Source organism: Protobothrops mucrosquamatus, unplaced genomic scaffold (genome assembly GCF_001527695.2).
Source record: "Protobothrops mucrosquamatus isolate PMUCROS unplaced genomic scaffold, P.Mucros_1.0 scaffold789, whole genome shotgun sequence".
Classification (NCBI taxonomy): Eukaryota; Metazoa; Chordata; class Lepidosauria; order Squamata; family Viperidae; genus Protobothrops; species Protobothrops mucrosquamatus.
The window spans coordinates 67008-89315 of NW_015387056.1; the positions used below are offsets into that span (position 1 = coordinate 67008).

The 22308-nt window shown below is 39.0% G+C and overlaps 1 protein-coding gene across 1 annotated transcript in view; it reads left to right on the top strand.

Annotated features, from left to right (window-relative positions):
- Positions 1-5299: 5299 nt before the first annotated feature.
- The window catches only part of JADE1 (jade family PHD finger 1), a 61747-nt gene continuing 44738 nt past the window's right edge, over positions 5300-22308 (top strand). Inside the window, exons 1-2 of the mRNA XM_029284647.1 lie at positions 5300-5319; positions 14806-14883. Coding sequence (XP_029140480.1) covers positions 14832-14883 — 52 coding nt within the window. The 5' untranslated portion in view covers positions 5300-5319; positions 14806-14831. The remainder of the gene's footprint in view (positions 5320-14805; positions 14884-22308) is intronic.

Consider the following 22308-nt stretch of genomic DNA (forward strand, 5'->3'; position numbering starts at 1 on the left):
TATTGTCAGTAACTTTCTCTTTTCTTACCATTAGTTTTCTTGGTAAAAATACAAGAGAGGTTTACCATTGCCTTCTTCCAAATGATCCTCCTTCTCCATCATTTTCCTATATTGCTGCTGCTGCAACTAATATTGCTTGCTTTAGATGGCAACTAAATGTCTTTCATGCCTTGGGTGATCTTGCTTGGAATATTGGCTGATGTTCTTCATTCATTCTTGCCACAATGAGGCAGCACAGCAGGATGTAGGTTGGACATTTATCATTAGCAAATGATAAAACAGATGTATTTTAGCCATTAATTAGATTTCAATAGAAAGGGCACATGCCATTCTAATGAAGAGATTGTCCCCATTTGTAGTACTGCCAGTTATTTTCATGTAAGTTCAGAAGACGTTTGATTCCCCCTCCCCCAAATTTAAGTGTATATACAGGCTAATTCAAGGAGAGGTCTCCCTTGAGATATAGGTTCCAAGTTGTTTAAGGCTTTATGGACCTATCATCACCTTGAATTTAGTACCCTGAATTTTTCTCAGAAATGAAGATACCTCCAGTGACAATAACAGTGCTTTTTTTGTAAAAAGAAAAGGTGCCGGAACTCACACACTTCATACAACCCGCCTTGCCTATCCTACAAGGTTCCATCCAAAAAAGGTGCTGGAACTCCGTTCTGGGCGTTCTATGACAAAAAAAGCCCTGGACAATAACATGAGTTCCCTTTCAGCTGGTTCTTGATTTATGATCATAACTGAACTGGCCAATTATACTGTAAGTCATGACAGTAGTAAAGTAGCTCATCATGTAACTGGATCCAATGTTAGACCTTTTATGCACTGGCCGTTAATGGAATTTGGTGATCATAAAGTGAACATTGTGGTCATTAAGCTAACCCATTGTTTGCTATGGGGTTTATTTCTTCTGAAAACCAAAAGGAAATACTGGTTTCTGAAAAGAAAATTATAAATCATGATCATGTGACCACAGAGCACTGCAAACTGTTGTAAATGTGGGCCGGTTGCTGAGCACCTAAAAAGTGATCATGTGACTGCAGGGGAGGGTGGATGCCATAACTGCAAAATCAGGTCATAAGTAGCTTTTTTTGAGGGGGGGGGTTGTCTGTCATAACCTAGAATCTGCATTTATTGCCCTAAGGGATTGCTTGTCTTTCCCCTATGTTTTCCCCTCCTTAATAGCATTCCATTGAATATGTTCAACAATAATCTTTCCCTAATTTTTTTTAAAAAATTGAACAAGCTTATTTAGCCATCTATACTTTTCATATATGCACAATACTAATATGCAGCCAATGTTCACTATTACATTTGTGCCCTATTAATGTCTTCAAATCAGAAAGAAAGAAAACTTGTTTTTTATCTTAATATTATTTTTTAAGAAACTATTGTATAGTACAATCCAAATATAAGACAAATGCCACCACAAATTACCTTTCTATTTATTTATTTATTTTGGTAGAAACCCATAAGTACATGCCTACCCCTGGCCTATACGTTTTAAGCTATTTCTAACTTTCTTCATTAATGGAGTTGTTTTGGCATCACTTTGTTGAATAAAGTGTGACATATTTGGCAGAAAGGGTATAAGTGTTGCTAGAGGGGATGCATTACCCTATAATTAGGGAATATTATCTGTGCTGGAATATGAATACATACACACAAGCACACACACTTTCCCCTACAGGCAAGCTTATTTTTTTCATGTTTATATTACGTCAAATCTAGAGGAACATTCTTCCTTAATTTGGCAAGAGATGATTTGCAAAAGACACATGCCTGCGTTCCCCAGGGGAAAAATGTAAATTCATTGATGAAGGAAACATATCTTAGTCCTGCCAGTTCTTCATTTACAATTCATATTTTGGAGTGCTGGAAATATTGGTGTAAAGAAATTCTGGTTGGCTGCAAGTGTCTGGTATTGGGTGTTGACAGATGGTAGCAATGCAATGCAAATGTCTCATGAATAGGGTGCCAGCATTTTGACCAAACTATTCCTGTGCTTTTATACAGGTGCTTGATCAACAGATATCTGAGACAATAACTCTTACTTCCATGGTATGAAAGATTCAGCTGTTAACTGAGATATACAAAGACTAAAACTATTTCAAATGGCCCTTTTAATGTGCACTATTCCCAGTTCATTATGATAACTTCATAGCCACCCAGATGAATATATATTATGCATATGCTTGGTACATCACAGTAACTTTATGGGCATCCTGACAATTATATCATTTTCAGTCATTAGCCCATATTTTATTTTGGTTTTTTTAAAAAGGACTATTTAGAGAATCACAATTAAAGCATAAGTATCCATTTTTGATTATGTAGATATTTTATCATCCTTCATTCTTGCAAATCCTCTCCTTACTCACTTAATTCATGTATTTTCAAACATCATAAAAATATTTTGTACACCAATGTGCACAACTTATTTTTTTTTTAAAAAGTGAATTCTTCAATTGTGGAATTTTAAAATACTTTAACTTCATCTTCCCTTCCCTTTTATCTTTGAAAACAGAATGGTCAATTTCTTGTCTAATAATACTGAAGAGGGTAATCTGATTCTGATTACACACCAAAGAGATGTGTAAAAGTATAGTGTGCCAATCTGACAGATAACGTCCAAGTCGTTGTCTAGGAACATTGTGAATTTGTCACAACTAACTTAATGCATATTGTAATAAAATGCCTTGTTGCAAGATAATTTTTTCATTGTTTAAAAACTCAAGAATACTGACATGATAGGATTCAACACTGAAATTCTTGAATTCTTTTTTTTAAGAATATGCATCCAGATGTACAAAATTCCTGTGTGAATGCTCAAAGTATACATGGAAATTGAGATTGGCAGGATAGGTATGCAAAAATTCTAGCACATTCTGCCATGATTTGCTAACAATTGTAAATGGTTAAATGACAAATTTGTTTACAGTGAAGTATAAGATTGTGTGCATGATGCACTGCAGTTGTATAGGCAATTAGACAGGAAAATTGTATAATGCAAAAATTGCTTAGTCTGAATATAAGGTACAAAACTATTCTTATAATACTGAGATAGAACAGATATTATTTGTTTTGGAAGGAGCAGCAATGGAAGGAGAAAACTATTGCCTTTATTCTCTGGGTATGATTCTCTTGAAACATCTAGTTAACAAGTGCTAGCAGATGGATTTTTATTTTTATTTTTTCTCACACAATAAATTTTCTTATTTCATAGGATTTTTTTTTACTTTTTCCTATCAAGTCAGATGGAATGGAATCCAGAATCCAGTAAGTTAAAATATAAATTAATGTACAATTAATATCAAAATACTATTAATACTATCAAACTGATAGTTTAAAACCTGGTGATAGAAGTGAGTCTTTACAACTTTTTAAAATTTTGAGATAGTGGGAAATTAAGACAACTCCTGACATGTGCAATGTTCCTTTAGTTATAGCATAAATTTAAACTATTCGATGAATTTTCTGAATTTTCTGAGTCTTTGGAGAAATCTTTCTATATGGATCTCCTAGAGCAGGGGTGTCAAACTGCTGGCCCGCAGGCCAGTTGCATCATACGAAGGCCGTGCCCACCCCCAAAAAAGTCGTGATATGTCACAACATATCACGGGTTGCAACGTCACGGGTTGTGGCACGGGTTGTGGCGTCACGGGTTGTGGCGTCACGGGTCGCAACGTCACGGGTTGTGGCGAATTTGACACCTGTGTCCTAGAGGAAATGAATAAAACAAAGGTTCCATGTCTGCAGTGTAAGTGTGATTCTAAAGCTTGATTAGTATATGGGCACGAAAAGGGCTTTTATGTATCTTTGTAGGTGTGTCTTCTAGGACAGGGGTCCTCAACAGTGGTGGGATTCAAATATGTGAACAACCGGTTTTCTATGTGGATGCTGCTTCCGGAAGTCCATTCTGGGCCTGGGCAACAAAAAATTCTGCCAAAGTGGTGCGAACCAGCTGAATCCCACCACTGGTCCTCAACCCCTGGGCCGTGGACTATCACCGATTCGTGGCCTGCTAGGAACCAGGCCATACAGCTAAAGGTGAGCAGTGAGCAAGCAAACCCTACTGTAAAGTGTGCATGAGTGGGATCTCTGGTCCATGGAAAAATTGTCTTCCACCAAATCGGTCCCTGGTGCCAAAAAGGTTGGGGACCGCTATTCTAGGAGGGGTCTCGTTAAGACCCAGATTTTAACTCGCAAGGAGTTTCATTACCTTGTATCGCTCCATTCTAGTTTTTTCTTCATATTAATGGAGATCAGTCTAATGGTTATGAGTCAGGTAAATGGGAACATAATCTGCAAAATGTCCCATTAGACAAGACTGTTGTAATGGGTAATCTATTGTTACTCTGGAGTTGGCAGTGCCAAAATAAAATAAGAGACTTACTATATACTTTAAAAAATGAAAAAAATCGAAGCACACATATCAACAATAATAAAATAACTTTGGGGGAAGGAAGCTGATTTATGGATGCCTGTCACCTAGTTCAAAACCGCTTTTTCTGGCACATGGACTGTCACTCACCCAAACAATTTAAAACATCCAAAGAAGATCCCAAATAGAACATTGTATGTCTGCATATGTCTCCCTGGCTACTTTTGTGTTTTTATTCTCTAAAATAATATCCTATTTTTTTTAATGCGAGGCAAATGGTGTGTCCTTTTAAAGAAAGTAGTCTTCCCATATGTCAGCCAGAGAACCTTTTTTCTTCCTTTTAAAACAGCTGGCAATATTGGGATGTGCAAATTTTAACTTCTTCCTTAACCCGTTCCGCTATACATTTTCTTTCCCCAAAAGGCAGGTCCCTGGATGCAAAACTCCAGAAGAGATAGTGCCTCTTGTTTGTGTTAATGGAGCATGACATCTTCAGCTTGTTGGGCTGCAAAGGGTTAAAAGCAGACGGTTTCCAAGTGCAATGGTTTCCCAGTCCCTCCCTCCCGCTCTCTCTCTCTTTTTCTTGCCTCCACTCCTCCTCCCCACCCTATTTCTGTCTCTCTTCTCCACCCCTCCCTCTAGTTTTGGCAGGGGATTAAAGTAGCTCCCCCCTGTGGCAGCAGTGACCCAGAAATGAGTTTGATTCACAGAGTCCTTCCTCCATAACAAGTAAAAACGTCAGTCAGAGTGAGAGTCTCTCTCTCTCTCTCTCTCTCGTTTCCCTTCGGTGTGAGTGTGTGTGTGTATGAAGAGAGACACAATCTGCTCCCATTCTCCAATGCTTGTCTGAACTCATGAGGCAGCACGGAGCCCTTCGCGCAGAGAAACTCCAACCTGACTGGCAACCATCTCGGCGGCAACAGCAGCAGGTAACTGTGGACAGGCAGTTCCTTACGTTCGCCTTTCCGCCCGTCGCCGCAGAAGGAGCTGCCTTGCACAGCCATATTTGATGTGTGGTGGTGGTGGTGGGTTGTTTTTTTTTTTTGTTTTTTTTTTTGGTCGCTTAGCTTTGGAGTTCTCCAGAAGCAGCTAGAGAGCAATTTAATGCCGAAGGTCGCTGCCTAGTGGAAATAATATAGTACGTCATTAATATGGCGCCAAAAGATTTGCTCCTTGATAGGGAGCAAAAAGAGGAGGCAGTTGAGTTGCAGCTTCGCTATCCCATAAGCAACTTGTACATTGCTGGGGAGGAAGGGGGTGGGGGCGAGGGAGGAGGAAAGGAAAAATCCGATTATTTTGGAACGTTGGAGAACATCCGAATTGCGGGGGGGAGGGGAGGGGAAGGGGAGGTAAAGGGCTGGCTGTATTTTCTGTCGCTGCAGACTTAGATTTTGGCAAACCCAGAAGCTTAGTCGGATGAGCCAGATGAATGAATCGGGTTGTAGAGGGATCAATAATAATAACAATGACAATATTGTTGGGCTCTCTTCCTTCCAGACTTAATGGGTTCATTTGTAATTGATCCAGAGACTTTTGCAAACAGTTTTCTTTGTGGGTAAGAAGGACGGGCCAGCCTAAAATGCGTCCACGCTGAATGAGGGATAGATCAGCCGTAACGGAAAAGTGGAAGCGCGTTTTAACAACTTGGAAGACAGATGGCAATGGCAGAGCACAGGTCCTTTTAAGACAGCTTTAAAAAGCAGGGGGGGGAGGGGTGGCCAGAACCAGAATCCGTCGCCGTGTCACCCACATGTTCGGAATATCCGTTGCATTAATCCAAGGGCAAGCAGGATACGGAGGGGAAAAGATGATAAAACACCTTTTACTGACAAATGCTCCTTTTCTTAATAGATCAAATTTGGCTCCAAATGTATTTAGAAGCGGTGGTGCAGATATTGGTCAAATAATATATATATATACACATATGGTAATGAACTTAATGCAGTTCAAGTACTGTATTTCTGGAGACGAGCATCTTAGGGTTTTTTTTTTAGTTAAATGGGCACCTTGAGTCTTTAAAAAAAAAGCACATCAGCCTGATACTCGCACCAGAAGCCCGAAATGCTTTTCCCGCGCCTGTTGGGCTGCAAGTGGGAAGACCCCGAAAGTGCACGTGTTAAGGAAGTGTGAGCATATGGGTAGTATGAAAACAAGGGGTGTGTGGTGTCTTTTAGCAACGGAGCGTGTTATTCAACCGCTATTCTGCTGGGTGGCAGCAGATTGTCGAGGCTCGACGCTCTTGCTGCTGCTGCTGCTGGCGTAGATGATTAACGCAGGGAAGAGGACAAAACGTGGAATATTGCCTGGGATTCTAACCTCTTCAGAAGAGTCTCATTTGCTACCGTCATTAGCCCCTCCGCCCTCGTGAGAAGGCGGGGTTTCTTCGCTGGGCTGCGCTCGAAGGCAAGGAATCTTGGGTGCTTGGCAGATTAGCCGGCCGGCGGGTCAACAGGCAGGTGCGCGGCGTCAGCAAAAAACCTGAACTTCTCCATTCTTTCTGAGCAATTGTACTCCTCCCATTTTAACCGAAGGGGGGGCACCGAAATACCTGCGCCGTTGCTGTGCAGCCACAAACACTCGCAAGTGGGGGCACAAACTTTTCAAACCACGCTTCATCCCCGAGGGTTAGAATTTGTTCTCAAATCCCTCTGAATTAGTCGCGGAGCTGCCAGTTGCTTCTCAAGTAGAGTCGCGAAACACCACCGTGGGGCTTTTTCAGAGGTAACGTCGGATAGTGGTGGACCACCTTTTTTCCCGCCCCACTTGGGAAATCGTACAGGGGGTAGCATGATGATAATGCAGCGTTTCCTATTGGAAACGTCAAAAGGTGTACCCAAGCGGACTGGCCTGAGCTAAGAAATCCCCGATTTGCGACGTTACTTATTAACGGAGATAAAATAGGTCAATGAAAGAACGGTGGATAGGACGGGCGGAACTCAAGCTCAGTTGGAGGGATGTGGAAACACGTTTCCCCCTCTCCCCATCAAAATGGATGTAGGCGATGGTGTGTTCAAATAGCTACTACTTTGCCACCGAACGGGCCCTGGTCGGCTCCTCCCGCCTCCAGGAGGAGCGATGTGGGTGGGAGGAAGAACGTGCATAAGCGTTTTTGTCGAAATTAGACAAAGCCCCCAGGGCCTTTCTGCATGCCCATCACCTTTGGTCTTATCACTTTCTATCTTCGATCTTTGCAAGGTCCCGGAGAAGCAATTGCGTTCCTAGTCCCTTTTAACCACCCTTTATTATGGGGTTTGTATCTTAACGTGCTTCTCCCCCCCCCCCCATCGCTTCTCTCTAGCGAGCGGGGACTAGAGGGCGTTGATTCGTTTGCAACTGCTTGCTGGATGATTTCCTCTTGACGGGGTGATACAGTTTCCAGAACTGTCGAGTGGGAGGAGAGAGACGGGCGAACGGCGGGTGGGAACAGAAGCAGGGCCTCGGAGATATTCGCTGCTCCTGCCCCTCAGTCCACGAACCCTCCCCTCCAGTCCCCTCCCTCTTTCCCCAGACGTTACAACATGGAGATCAAGGAGGAGGGAGGGCTGCGCTACAGCTTTGCGCGAGCAGCGGTGGATTTGGGAAGCGAAGCTCCGCCGGGAGCACCAAGTTTGATTTGCAACCGGGGCTGTGCGGATTGGTGCAGCTGGGGAAGAGGGCGGAGCGGAAGGAGAGAGACTGGAGGATGCGCCGCGGGGGCTTGATCAGTTTCAAACGCAGAGACTTGTAACGGTGATATTGCTGGCGTTTGGCTAGTCAGCCGCCTTCCGCCCCCAAACTCGGTTCGCAGACCTTTCTCTGGAAAGACGGCTTGTTCTTCCTGCACTATTCACCTTACTCTTGGCGTTGGTGGGTAGGGTGTTGTTGCGTTCAGCGAGTGATGAGATTGAAAAGGTCGTTCAAGAGCCTGTGGAATTGGGAAAAATCGGTGAGCTGGTTACAGGACTGGTGTAGCTTTTTATTTGCTGTAGCCTCCTGATTCGGATGCTGAAGATGAGAGTGTTACAATGAATTCTGTGACGGGTCTTCTAAGATTCTGCATGTAGAAATGTCACTGGCAAGCTAAGATCCAGTTTGAAAAGTCATTCCTTTCATCTCTCAATTAAGAACCCTCCTGTTAAATCAATGCCAAACAGAGAATCCATACTTTTTAGACAAATATATTTGTGGGATTTCTTGGAATCTTTGTCCCACTCCCAAGAAGCTCAAAAGCAGTGGAGTGTGTTCACAAATTAATTCTTGTGGGTACTTAATTTTGCAAAAAGAAATGATTTAAGTTATATTTACAACAGAGTACAAAAAAGTCACTTTAGGTGGATATTCAATTTTTACTTATCTTGGATGACACTGGTAACTCATATAGGTAAAGTTAAATTCTTTTTGCTTTTAAAATAGTGCATGTGCAACTTCTAATTATTTCATAGAGATATTACAAATTAGATTGTGATATTGATTTTGTAACTTCAGAATGTATGTCTTGAAATATTGACATTAACGAAATAACAGAATAGCAGCTTGGCTTTTAAACTTTTGGATTTATTTATAGGATACTAAGTACAGGTAGGCCTTGACTTATAGCAGTTCGTTTAGTGGCCATTTGAAGTTACGATGACACTGAAAAGAGTGACTTATGACTATATTTCATACTTATGACTGTTGCAATGTCCTCATAGTCATGTAATCAAAATTCAGCTGCATGGTAACTGATTTATATTTATGACAGTTGCAGTGACCTGAGCCCATGTAATCACCTTTTGTGACCTCTGACAGAGAAAGTCAATGAGGAAGCTAGATTCACTTAACCGTGTTATTAACTTAACTGCAGTGATTCACTTAACTGTGGCAAAGAAGATCATAAAATGGGGTAAAACTCACTTAACAAATGTCTCACTTATCAACACAAATTTTGGCCTCAAATGTCATAAGTCAAGGACTAACTGTACACCATTGCGATACATAATCATAAATACAGCTTTCCATTGCTCTTAATGGATGCCATAAGCACAACTTGGACTCAGACTTGGTAAAGTTAAATTATCATTGCTACAGTTTGGCTCAGCTGATCTGGAAAAAGTCTGTATTTGCACCTTCTTATGCTGATTATCCAGACTTGTATGTCTGTTCTCTATTAGTAGTTCTGTATTCTAAAAGAGTGGTCCCCAACCTTTCTGGCTCTGCAGACCAGTTGTGGTCGTGGAGGTAAGGGGATGGTTTCGTGCATGCGCCATTTGCGCAAATAAAGCTTTGCGTGCTCGCCCATTGCTTGTGCGGCTCAGTTCCCAATGAGTGGTGGACCAGCACCAGGGATTTGGAACTCTTGTTCTAAAATATGCACTTGTGAGAAACTTTCACTCTAAGACAGGCATGTCAAACTCGTGATGTCGCATGACATATCGCGACTTTTCCCCCATTGCTGGCAATGGGGTGGGCGCGGTTTCGGTGTGACGCATCTGGCCAGTGGGCCCGCAGTTTGATATGCCTGCTCTTAAGATATGCTATGTAACAAGTGATGTAGATTTTCTAAACAGACTTCTATAATCTGCAATTTTCAGTCTAGTTCTACTGATATTAACATAGATGCTTAAACTAAAATCACAAACGAGTTTCTTCCTGCTTCTTTCATTTGGTATTGTATAGCAAAACCAATGCTGTTAGTACATGTGATTGTGGCATGGGATTTTATTGTTGAAATGTATTCACACCATTAATCATCATCTGATGGGGAAGAACTAGATTAATTTAGACCAGGGGTCTCCAAACTTGGTCCTTCTATGACTTGTGGACTTCCAACTCCCAGAATTTCTCAGCCAGCATGCCTGGCTGAGGAATTCTGGGAGTTGAAGTCCACAAGTCATAAAAGGGCCAAGTTTGAAGACCCCTGATCTAGAAAGATACATATAATCCAGTTTACGTCTGCCAAAATCACTGGTAGTTGGTTAAATCAAAGAAATCAGTACATTATTTTGTGATCACTGTAATCAATAGACAGAAAAACATTTCTTTGACATATTAATATTTTGTAGTGCCAAAAGGTTATGTAAAATATTTCCTGAAATCCATTGAGAACTTATGTGGAGATTTATTATTTTGTGTTCTTAAGTTATTTTGTTTATGTTAAGTCCCAACCAGGAAGTGCAGTTCTGACTATTAAAATTTTTGAAATTGAGTACTTGGCTCAGCTCATATTACTTCAATATTAGTATGCTTTGCAGGAGAAGACTCTTCTTGCATTCTTGTGCTATTCCTGTAGTGGTTTTATGCAGTTTATTTTAGAGTTTGTTTTAACACTGCTTCTAGTTAATGATTTGTCAGAACTAGAATTATAAATCCTTTTTACCCAGAGGTTTATGGAAGTCATTAAAATTACTGTAGGAGGAAATACAAGTTATAAAAGCTTTGACCTGGGGATACACATTTAATGTCCATATATAATGTTTCTCTTCATCCATTAAAAAATAATTGTAGTCATTTTCAAGCTACATTTTCCCCATATGCTGTTGATCAATCTATCACACTCTTGATGATATATACTGGCACTCTCGTGTATTAATATCCTTGGGAAATAAAAATATATTTGATTTATTTTGTGTGTTAGTTTTATATTACCTAATGAACAGTTAGAACTAAGCCTTACTGTCGGTGAATACACTGTTAATTCAGTAGCAAAGAATAATGCTATTAATTTGGTTTGGGCAACTCCAATGCTTTCTGAACTCTCACTGGAACTTATTCACAGGATGGAAAATGGGAGGGAAAAAATGGTGTTGTCTTTTCCAGTAGCAAATACATTTAGACTTCTTCGTTTTAATGGATTATTTCTAAATGGCTAAGGTAAATATTTTCTGCAGTATTCTTTTGTATTGGGAAGTTGATAATCAACCATTTGCAGTTTTTTTTAATTTAGTGATGTTATTACAATCTGAGGCAGAGGTATATAACTTCAGGGGCAAGTGCCATACTTGGTCTCTGAATGTCATTCTAAGAGCCTCATTACAAAATACAGAATGGGTTTAATATAATTTTATATTTATAATTCATTGCAGTATAAAAATTATTATTTCCCATGTGTCAATCCCTTCCACTTTCCATTACAAAGTATTTTAGAAATTTTCAAGCAACATCTAAGAATTGTGTGAGCATACATGGCCCTGGTTTCTCAGTTATCATATTCTTAGATTAAAGAATAGTGTATGTGATCATAAATTTGAATGCTTAAATTGACCTGTTTTGGAGAAGGAAGAGCAACTATGATATAGAAATCAAGGTCTATAGCATGCTACTGATATCAATTTCCCTCTTTTATCAGATTATAAGATTGTTATATAATGGAAACCAATTCAAGATAACTATGGAATGAATCCATCAAAATGGTCAAGGAGAAAGACTTATATAAAGAAAGAAATTGAGAACTTTGGGAAATATAACATGAGACATTTATTTATTTATTTATTTTAAACGTGTATAACCTAGGGCAGGGGTAGGCAACCTCGGCTCTTTTATGACTCATGGACTTCAACTCACAGAATTCCTGAGTCAGCATAGCTGACTCAGGAATTCTGTGAGTTGAAGTCCATGAGTCATAAAAGAGCCGAGGTTGCCTACCCCTGTCCTAGGGGAAAGAGTATTTCATAGGGCAGGAGCTGCCATGGAAAAGGCACATATCCTAGTTCCTATTAGATGGCAGTGTTTAAGGGAAGGGACTAGGACCTAATAGTTAGGACCTAACTAACCTAATAGAACAGGTAGATGTCCTTAGGGAAAGGTGGTCCCGCAGATACATGAGATGAGACAGATTTTCATGTTGTAGAAACAACACTTGTTCTTCTGGGGGAATTCATAAGTTTCAAGACACAGTTGAGTCCCCTTAAGCCAAATCAGTTCTGGACTTCAGCAAAAATTTTGTAATTACATAGAATGCCATTCTACATTAAGCCATCTATTCTATTGCTGTATTCTGGATGACAGTAAGTAATCTCAAATTGAGAGCTTTCCCATGCATGCTGCCTTAGATTCTATCATAAAGATACCAAGATTCAATATGAAAATGCAGACATACTTTCTGCACTATTTTTTGATTTTGCTTTCTGCTCTTGTAATAAAGAGACAAAATAATCATAAATCTATAAAGGTTAACAACTCAATATGATGGTATTTTTTCAAGTTTATTGTTTCAAAATGACAGTGCCCCCCCACATTTAAAGGCTACTTTTATTGTGATTATTGAATGAAATGAATACTCCTCTACATTTCTTATATTTTAGAACTTGATATCCCCCCACTACTATTTTATTTAGCAATTGTGAGAGTCATGTTGAAGAGTAAGATAACTGAAATCTTATTAAAGAGTTCAGGAATTTGAATTATTTTGAATTATTTTTCTGTCTTGACCCATACATGGTTTTCAGTAATAAACTGAAACTCACATATGCATCGGTGTTTTAACCCTGAGCTTCAAATAGTCTCCTTTTTTGGCATATTCTTAGGTACATTATTTATTGGTGCACCAAAATATTACATCAACTTTGCAGAATCCTTCTTGATTCTATCTTGGGCTAAAATATCTTATTAACTTACTCTTAGGCCATGATTATTTTGATTTTTAAATTAAGAAAAATACAAGCATCATTTTGTTTATTCCACAGAAGCAGTTAATGGTGCTCAGCATACTGTTCAAAGTATCACTTTGTGATTGTAGCTAGAATTCCCAGATTTGAAAGAAAGTTATATAATTAACTGAAAACTTAATATTGGTCATCATGGCTGCACAACTCAATTGAAGAAATTATTTCAGAAAGTCATAACTGTATAGCACATGTAGAGAGACTACCATAGTCATACAGCTTAGGTGACTCTTCATAAGTAAATCCTTTTTAAGTATATAAAGATCTGCAGGTCAAGTTATGTAGCAACGTAATTTTTAAACTTAGCAGTCTATGGGCTAGTAGACGTCTCCAGAAAAACTATTAAAATAGCATAAAGTATCTAATTAAGTCATGAAATCTATATATATATATATAGCATTTGCTCTGTTGGAAGAGGTAGATCAACTAAACATATCTCATAATCAAAAATACCCGGAAGAACAACTGGATGTGCAGCCAATATCTGAAGCTGGAATGTCACCACCACCCTCTCCATTCCAAAGCACAGCTGCTGAGATGAGGTATAAGGTCATGAGTAAACTAGCTACAATCAACCCTTGAGACCGATTACCAAGGCTCAGCAGAGAAATACCATCAGATAATATGCTAGAAGATGTCAACACAACCCTCACAACAATCCCTATTATCATGATAACTCAGACCAGTGAACTGATATACACTACAGCTGCTGTAATCCTGGAGATGCTTGGCTACAGAATCAAGAGGAACAGCAGTACGTTCACACACACACACACACACACACACACACACACAAACAAGGCAACTCAGAGAAAGGTTAGCCAGCTGATGCAATTACCGAAAGGTGTGAAGATTAGGGATAAGTCTCAGCTACTGAAAAAATATAAGAGCCTAACTCCATCTGTAGCCATTGAGACGTTAAAACAAATTGTCACGACAGTGGCTACCAGGCTAAGGAGATACACTAGAGCAGGGGTGTCAAACTCGCAATGTCACGTGACGTGTTGCGACATCGTGACTTTTTTGCCATTGCCAGTAATGGGGTGGGTGCGGTTTCGCTATGATGCATTCGGCCCACAGGCCAGTAGTTTAATTAGAGAATGAACATTTAAAGTTACAACATTATCGCTTTTTGGGTTCTAAGCAACCAGACCATCTTTATGACTGTTTAAAGCCTGCAGTCATGTGACTGATGTGCAACATTTTTTTTGCTGATTTCCAGGGTTTACTTTCAGTTTTTAGCAAAACAAAAAGCCTATTGGGTAAAATGGATTTGCTTAATAACTTGGTGTTGGCTTAATAACTGCTACAAGAAAATGGGTCCAGTCACATGATGCCTTGACTTAGTATTGGAACAATTTACAACTAATTCTGAAATCAATTCAGGTCAAGGATTACCTGTATGGAGTTTTCTTTTTATTATCAATCTTGTGTTCTTAAAGTCTCAGACCTATAAAAGGTTTTAAGAATCATGTTACCCATTATATCTAGATGCCATATATAGGCAAGGTTGTGGAGGCTCTGTTGCAATTCCTTTGACTTGGCTACTATTAAAGACATTAAAAATATATACATCGGCCTGAAGGCTTGAGGTTTTTGTGATTTATCCTGAAATTTCTGTGTTTGTGGGTGGGCATCCTGGATAATTCATGCAAATAGAGTTTTTTATTTATATTTATTGCTTATAGTTGTGCTGCTTAATTTTGTTTTCATTTCTGATTAGTTAGTCTTGGAATGCTCTTTATCAAAACCTGATGACTGTTGCTGTGGGTTAACTTTTGTTGCATTGCTTCACAGGCTGCCTGCTGTTACTCAGGAAGATCATGAAACGTGGTCGACTTCCCAGCAGCAGTGAAGATTCTGATGACAATGGCAGTAAGTGCTTCCTTTTTTTGTACTGGGATCACACCAGGAGTATGAGCTTATTTACACAATTTCTAAAGTGATACTATAAATAACAAAGGTGTTTTGCATTGTATCAGCTGAGTAGTGTTTGCTAAAAGGTTGCTAAAATCAAGGAACTTTAAAAAGGTATGTCCCAGTAAGGCATTGTAAGAGTTTATTACACACTGCAATAATAAATGTTTGAAACAAAAACACTGTTATGGTTCCAAATGTTTAGGAAAATCTTATCTGTTGGAATAGTTTTTCAATTCTCATTTTATAGCTGTAAATTCATAATTTTTCTTCAGCATTTTTTCTTTTCTTTTCATCAATAGTTCACTAATATTTGAGAGTTATAGAGTTTCATGATTCTTGATTTTCATTCTACAAGTGTTCATTTAAAGCTTCATTATCAATTATCAATAATATATGTGAAATATCAATTTACAAGTGATTTCCTAAGAGCATTCAATGCAAGAATTTATGAACAATAAGTGGTTTTGCCCAGAATGGACTTACTGACAGGGAAAATAATTAGATTTTTTTTGCCAAAAATATTGGAAAATTTTACAGTCTTTACAGCTGGCGATGAATTTCCAAGGGGATGTTATTTTACAGAGAAGGGGCACTTACAGAGAAGTCATGCCTAGGAGATTCCTTCAAGATACATAGTGTTCTGGAACTTCCTTGAGAACTAAGTTCAGAAAAAAATAATAGAATTTGCGTTTTTTAGTTTACATACCCAAATTGTTTGAATGAGAAAATATAGAACAGTGGTTCCCAACCTTTTCCATACCTTGCACCCCTAGAATGCTTCTGATATATTCTCGCACCCCTTACAAAAGTTTGAAATAATGGCAACAAGTTATGGATATACAGTACACTATAATTTTGAAAATCCAAGTTTTCGCACCCCCTGGAATATTGTCTCACACCCCCAGGGGTGATTTTGAATGCTCAAGCCTTATGTAAAGTATGTGCAATACAGCATCCAGAAGGTGATAAATGAGGGTCACAGTGAGTAGTGCCTTCCAGTCCAACAGTGGGTGAAACAGATGGACAAGTGCATTTGTGCAAAAGCTGGCCTGTTCACAGCTGCCATCTGTCCATGAGAAGGAGTCACGAATCCAAGAAAACCTCCAGGCCAGGGCTTTTCAACCTTTCCACCCATTGTACCACTTTTAGGATATGGCAATATCCGAGTACCACCAGTCGCCTAGCAAGGTGTCAAAAACTTGATGACCAAAAAAAAAAAAAAGGAAAAAAAGTGATGAAGTACAGGTAGTCCTCGATTTACAACAGTTCGCTTAGTGACTGTTCGAAATTACAATGGCACTGAAAAAAGTGCCCTCCAAGCCACAGCCGAGCAAGACTCCTGCCTGCCGCCCGGCGGCGCTCTTCCTCCTGTCCGAGGTTTTCATTGTTGTGAGCATTTCTGTTGAGGATTGGCAGCGGGGGTGTGGGGTGTTTGGTTTTTATTCCCCCCGTCTGCTGGGTGCTTGCAGCAGGTTTTGGTCACTTCACATGACCCTGGGACACTGTGACCGTCATAAATATGAATCAGTTGCCAAGCATCTGAATGTAAATCACAAGACCCTGGAGATGCTGCAACATTTCAGCTGATCAGCGCTTCTTCTGGGCTCAGCAGAAGTACCAGGATCAGTGCTGCTTTCCAGCTGATTGGTGCTTCTTCAGGGCTCAGCAGAAGCGCCAGGATCAGCGCCGAGCTCCAGCTGGAGCCTGGCGCTGATCCTGGCGCTTCCACTGAGTCCTGACAGCCCCGAAGAAGCACCTATCAGCTGGAAAGTGGCACTGATCCTGGCGCTTCCGCTGAGCCCTGACAGCCCTGCAGCTCCAGCCGTCTCTCGCTCAGGCTTGTGCGCTGCTGCAACCGGTTCAGCTCATTCCCCTCCCCTGCTACCACTTTTCTAGGATGGTCGCGTACCACCTGCCAGGTGCCAATGTACCACAGGTGGTACCTGTACCACTGGTTGAAAAGCCCTGCTCCAGGCTACTCTCTAACTTACCAGGGACTGTAACCTGATTTATGATGAACAATGAAAAATCACTAGATCTGGGGAAGGGAGGGGGCAAAACTCCACAACCGTTCAGACTTGTCAGGGTTGACCTGAAGTCCAACCACTGGAAAAGCCAGGGGAGAGATGTAAAATTGAGCAGCATTAGCCTATTGATAATACATAATCCTGTATTGATGGGTGATATCACCCAGAAATTTCATGTAAGTGTTAAATAGCAGAACACCAAATGGAATTGGCCTTGGAAGAAAGTGGAGAACCATTGAAGAACAAACAGTGCCTCCTTAGAATTCAGAATATGAAATTATATTTGTAATGGAGAAAAAAATAGTTAACTTATAATGGTGTGTGAGATGAATTAATATTTTCTTTATAAATTGCTTTCTACCTTGTGATACATTGTTAAGTATGTGTGTGTGTGTTTATGTATTTATGTTTTTGACAGAGCATGCATTATGTATATGTGACTATAGTATTAGAATTATTGAGGTTGGTCCAGTGAATATTGAATTAAGATAAATAACATGAATCAAATATATGCAACTGAAATATTATTTTACATCAGTAAATATGCAGTAGGTTCAAAAGAATGCTATATATCAGGTATTATACAAACTATAATAATGTATTAATTAGCTTTCCAGTTTATTAAGTTAGTAGTTAGAAGGTCAACTAACATATAATACAGGGAAGAATTATATGTTGATCAAGAAAATAGCATATTTATATTTTAAATTTAGTTCCCAGCTGGCTTGCTCTTATCATCTATTTTGAGTCTGTTCCACAGATAATATAGAATGCATATTCTTCCATTTCCCTTAGGCTTCAAGGACCAACCATTTCTTTCCATTTTGCTCACTGTTTGAAGTGGGCAGAATTAAAAGAATTTCAGATTAAAGAATAGCTTGTGTATTTCAGCCTACATAATAAATATATAAAATTATGTTCTCACAATGTTATAAACCATAACAAACCATAAATGTGTAGAATCTTAGTTTATTATCATATTATGTGCTGATATATACAGCTGAAACATGAAGCCAATTCAGTTCTTTTGTTACTTTGTTGCTTATGTGATTGGTAAACAATTCAAGATAAGTTTGTTTAGTGTACTTTCTGAATTGGAGATTCTGTTTTACTATTCATTCTACATCTACAAGGAAGAATAACAGCAGGGAAATACATTTTAATAGAGTTTGCAGCCAGTTACGATATTTGGACTTATGTAGGTTACTTCCAGTCATCTAAATATTTAGATATTTAGTTAATTTCAACTTTATCCTGAGACATATTGGAAGTGTTGAGTCTGCCATAATCTTCCTTCCTTCCTTCCTTCCTTCCTTCCTTCCTTCCTTCCTTCCTTCCTTCCTTCCTTCCTTCCTTCCTTCCTTCCTTCCCTCCCTCCCTCCCTCCCTCCCTCCCTCCCTCGTGGCAACTTACAACAATTAAAATGTTCACAGCTGATATAAAAATGTAAAATTACTAAAATATCCACATTAAATATAAACTTTAAAACAAACTAATTAAATCCTAATTTCATAAACCTGCAATGGAAAAAATGTTTTCTGAACCTGCTTTTTCACAGAAATAATAAGGGATTATTAGGAATTTCTTCTGTAAGTCGGTTCTAGTCAGTTCTGGTTGGTGGAGATAGTTCTGAAATAACTTCATTCAGAGCCATATAGGATTTTATTAAACCTTACACCAGGGGTCCCCAACCCCCGGTCAGCATGCCAGCAACTTGGCCGCACAAACAAGCAAAGCCCCATCTGTGGGATGCAGGCAGCACACAAAACCACGCACCCTCCGGTCTGCGGAAAAACCTTTGGTCCCTGGTGCCCAAAAGGTCAGGGACCTCTGGCCTACACAATACTATATTCTTGCTTTTTTACCTTTCAGTTGTGTCAAGTTCTCTTCCCTGCAGTTTTCTTGGCAAGGTTTCTCAAAAGTGGTTTGCCATTGCCTTTTTCCAGACACAGTGACTGATCTAGCTTTGTGTTTAAAATAGAACTAGAACTAAAAATTTCCTTGTTTCTAGCCTGATGCCTTAACTCAGAGGTCCCCAACATTTTGGGCACAAGGGACCGGTTACGTGGCGAGAGGTTTTTCCACAAACCGGGAGAGGCGTGGTTTTTGTGCTGCTTGCATCCTGCAGATGGGGCTTTGCTTGTTTGTGCCGTCCGATTGCTGGCATGTCACAAACCGGTACCGGTCCATAGACTGGACGTTGGGAACCCCTGCCTTAACCTACTACATCATATTTACAGAAATTAATGAAATGTCTGCAAGAAATTAAAAAAAAAGTTTAAAAAGTTTTCCTTTTAAAAAGGGAGGTTTCCCTATATATGTAGTTCTGTGAAATTTTGAGAGCTGTAATCCCAATATTCTTGAGCGCATAGTTTAGAATTCTCATATGAATATCTGTTGGAAATCCCTCATGGGAACATATTATTATTGATTGCAGTGCTTCAGAAGCATCAAAGATATAGGCAGTGGGTATCCTTCGTATATTTATGTGGTAATTCTTGGAAAAGGGAGAATTGTTTAGTTATTAATGTCAGCGATAGCTTAATTTCTTCTTAAAAGATGGGATGAATCTTACATTAGAACCCCCAGCATTTGAGAAAAGTGGTTAGTACTCTTTTTAACTTAATTAGCCAAGAGCCTCCTAGTGTGGTGGTTTGAGAGTGAGCTGCATTTAAAGGAATTTGGCAGAAGGCCTCATACTTGGAAATTATACATATATTTTCTTGTAGTTAAACCATTTCTCCATCAAGGATGCAGCTATTCACTTTTAATAACTGAAATTATTAAACCCTGGTGGCGTTTTTCAGAAAGGAAGAAAAGCTCAAGTTCTATTGCAACTCTCACTTTCCGTTGTGCTTTCCTCAAGCATTCTACTTCCAGAATGACAAAAGATGTGGGAATGGGGCTAATCTTAAGTAGTATTGGAACTTGGATAATGTCATTAATGATAGCAATCTACCATCTAATTATGCAACTGTCTTTGTATCAACCTGCAGTGGAAACAGAAAAGAATATTATAGGGTCATTATTAACCTTTGAAGATACCAGCATTATCAGGTCTTGTTCTTCATTTAACTATATTTTTCCAGATTATAGGAAGGAAAATTAAGATCTCTTTTATCCTAATAGTTTAGCATGCCTCCAATCTTTGACATTTCCTCCTTGAGTTGATTCCATTACAGTTATGAGTTACAATGGGAATGCATAACATTTCTATAGCTAAATGGCTTTAGAAATCTTCATAAAGGTGAGAATATAGATTTTGCATCCAGTTTTTTGCCACAGACTTCCTATTTCTTAATATTTTTCCAGAATCTCTTCTTGATGCTCTCCGAGTATGGTTGCTTTCTTGCAGATTTTTCGTTACCTGAATAAAATGTCTGCAAGAAAACAAATAAGCTCAGAGAGCATGAAGGACTCTACATTTCTGTCCTGAGCTATGTATATTATCTTCTGCTGGTTCTACACTGATTTTTATAATCTGAGTTATAGTCTTTTTAAGTTTTTTTCACACCAAAACATAATCATGAATCAATTTTCCTTAAAATCTCACAATTTCTTTATATGCAGCTCACTTTCAAACCATTGTTTGATATTTCTTGTATTTGTAACTGAAATGAAACTAGACACAGTGATGTAAAATATTCATTATTTTAAGAACTGCTTTCTATAATTATTTTGAATTTAGAAATAATTGAGAGTTGAAATTTAAGTTGACAAACCTCATTGAGTTAAAAGTTTGACTTAAATAAACTTTGACTTAAGGTTATTATGTATTCATTGTTAATATTGCTATCAAATTGAGTAAGGTTGAAGTGCCAAACAATGCAGTTGACTCTTTAACCAGTTCTATATGATTTTAAACATGCAGATTTTTGTCTTCTATGGCATGTAACTGGATGCCAACAGAGAATATATGTTTCATTGGAAGAAAAATTTGACCAAAAGAAATGCCACCAGTCATAATGTTACTTAGAACACATTTTTATATATCCAGTGCTGTGAAAGGAAGTAGATTATGCTAACTCTTTGTCATAAAGGACTCAGAAGGAAAAAGATAAAATTAAGAAAAGTCTTTGAAAAAAGTCTTTGTCTTATTCAGTTCTCGATACATCCTTTCCCTCTTACTCACAGACAAAAAAGGGAAGAGGAAAGTCATTACCTTGGGAAACCATTCTGTTGGATTTATTTTGAATTAACCATGTCAACCTCATTGCGGAAAGACAACAGATATGAGATTTCCCAGTTTGCGTTGGCTATTAAGGTTGATACAGTATGTAAGAGACATTTGCAGATATTTCTACTTTAAGAAGAATAACAGTTATTATTTGTAGCATACTTTTGTCATGTAGTCTATTAAAACAAAAGGTTTAAGTTTAGAATGGTTTGTGTTGCAGTCAGTTTTCAGCAGAATGCCTGGCATGTGGCTCATTGTAACCTACACTGCATGGAATTAGCAGGAAGTTGAAATAAGGTTTTATGATGATGGGCTGATTGCTCAGATCATTTCCATTTTTGCTCCAGATGTGTGGTTTTTCCAACAAATTGTGCTCCTAGCAATTGTGCCAATTCTCACTCAAAATAGAATGCTTGAAAGGAACTAGGCAGATGGAAATACTAACAGGAAGCAGCAGCTAGGTATGCATGTTTGTTATAAACTCTTGTGGAATGACCAGATTTAGCCATATAAGAAGTAATGTATTTACTGTCAGGGAAAATGCGTACAGTTTGTAAAAGTGTTCTGGCTTTGAAGTGTTAATGAAATGGTAGCAGCCTGGAGCGCACCTAGGAGATAGTTGGATGCTCAGCAGCTGGTTTTACAACAGTGTTCTGCATTAGGCATGCTGAAACTAATCTGCCACGCAGCATAACATATTGGTTGCTGGGTTGTGCTCTCTGAGACACCGGATGTGTTGTGGCAGCTTATGGGGGACTAATCCTTTCAAAAATGTTTAAATCTATCTTCTCTTTTTCCCTTACTCCTTTTTCTTTGGAAGAATATGTGTTCAGCAGGATATACAAAAGACTTGCAAAAGTGTAGAGAATGTAAACATTCAGCATGCATACAATGTTAATGGAGACAATTCAACACCATTGTTGCTCTCCTCAGGAATGGTTGAGGATATCGACCAATATTACAGCAAGAGCAAGTTATGTAATATTCCAGAAGGTCTCAAAGAACCCTGGGATAATTTTTAATGAACTAAAGAACTTCCTTTTATTGGCAAATGTCAATGACCATGACACTGCCATCAGAACACTGAACAACAGTGATGTGCTTGGCAAGATTGACAGGAGAAAGCCACTATTCTCCAGAAAGAACATTTCTGCATAACTCCATATTGCAAAAGGC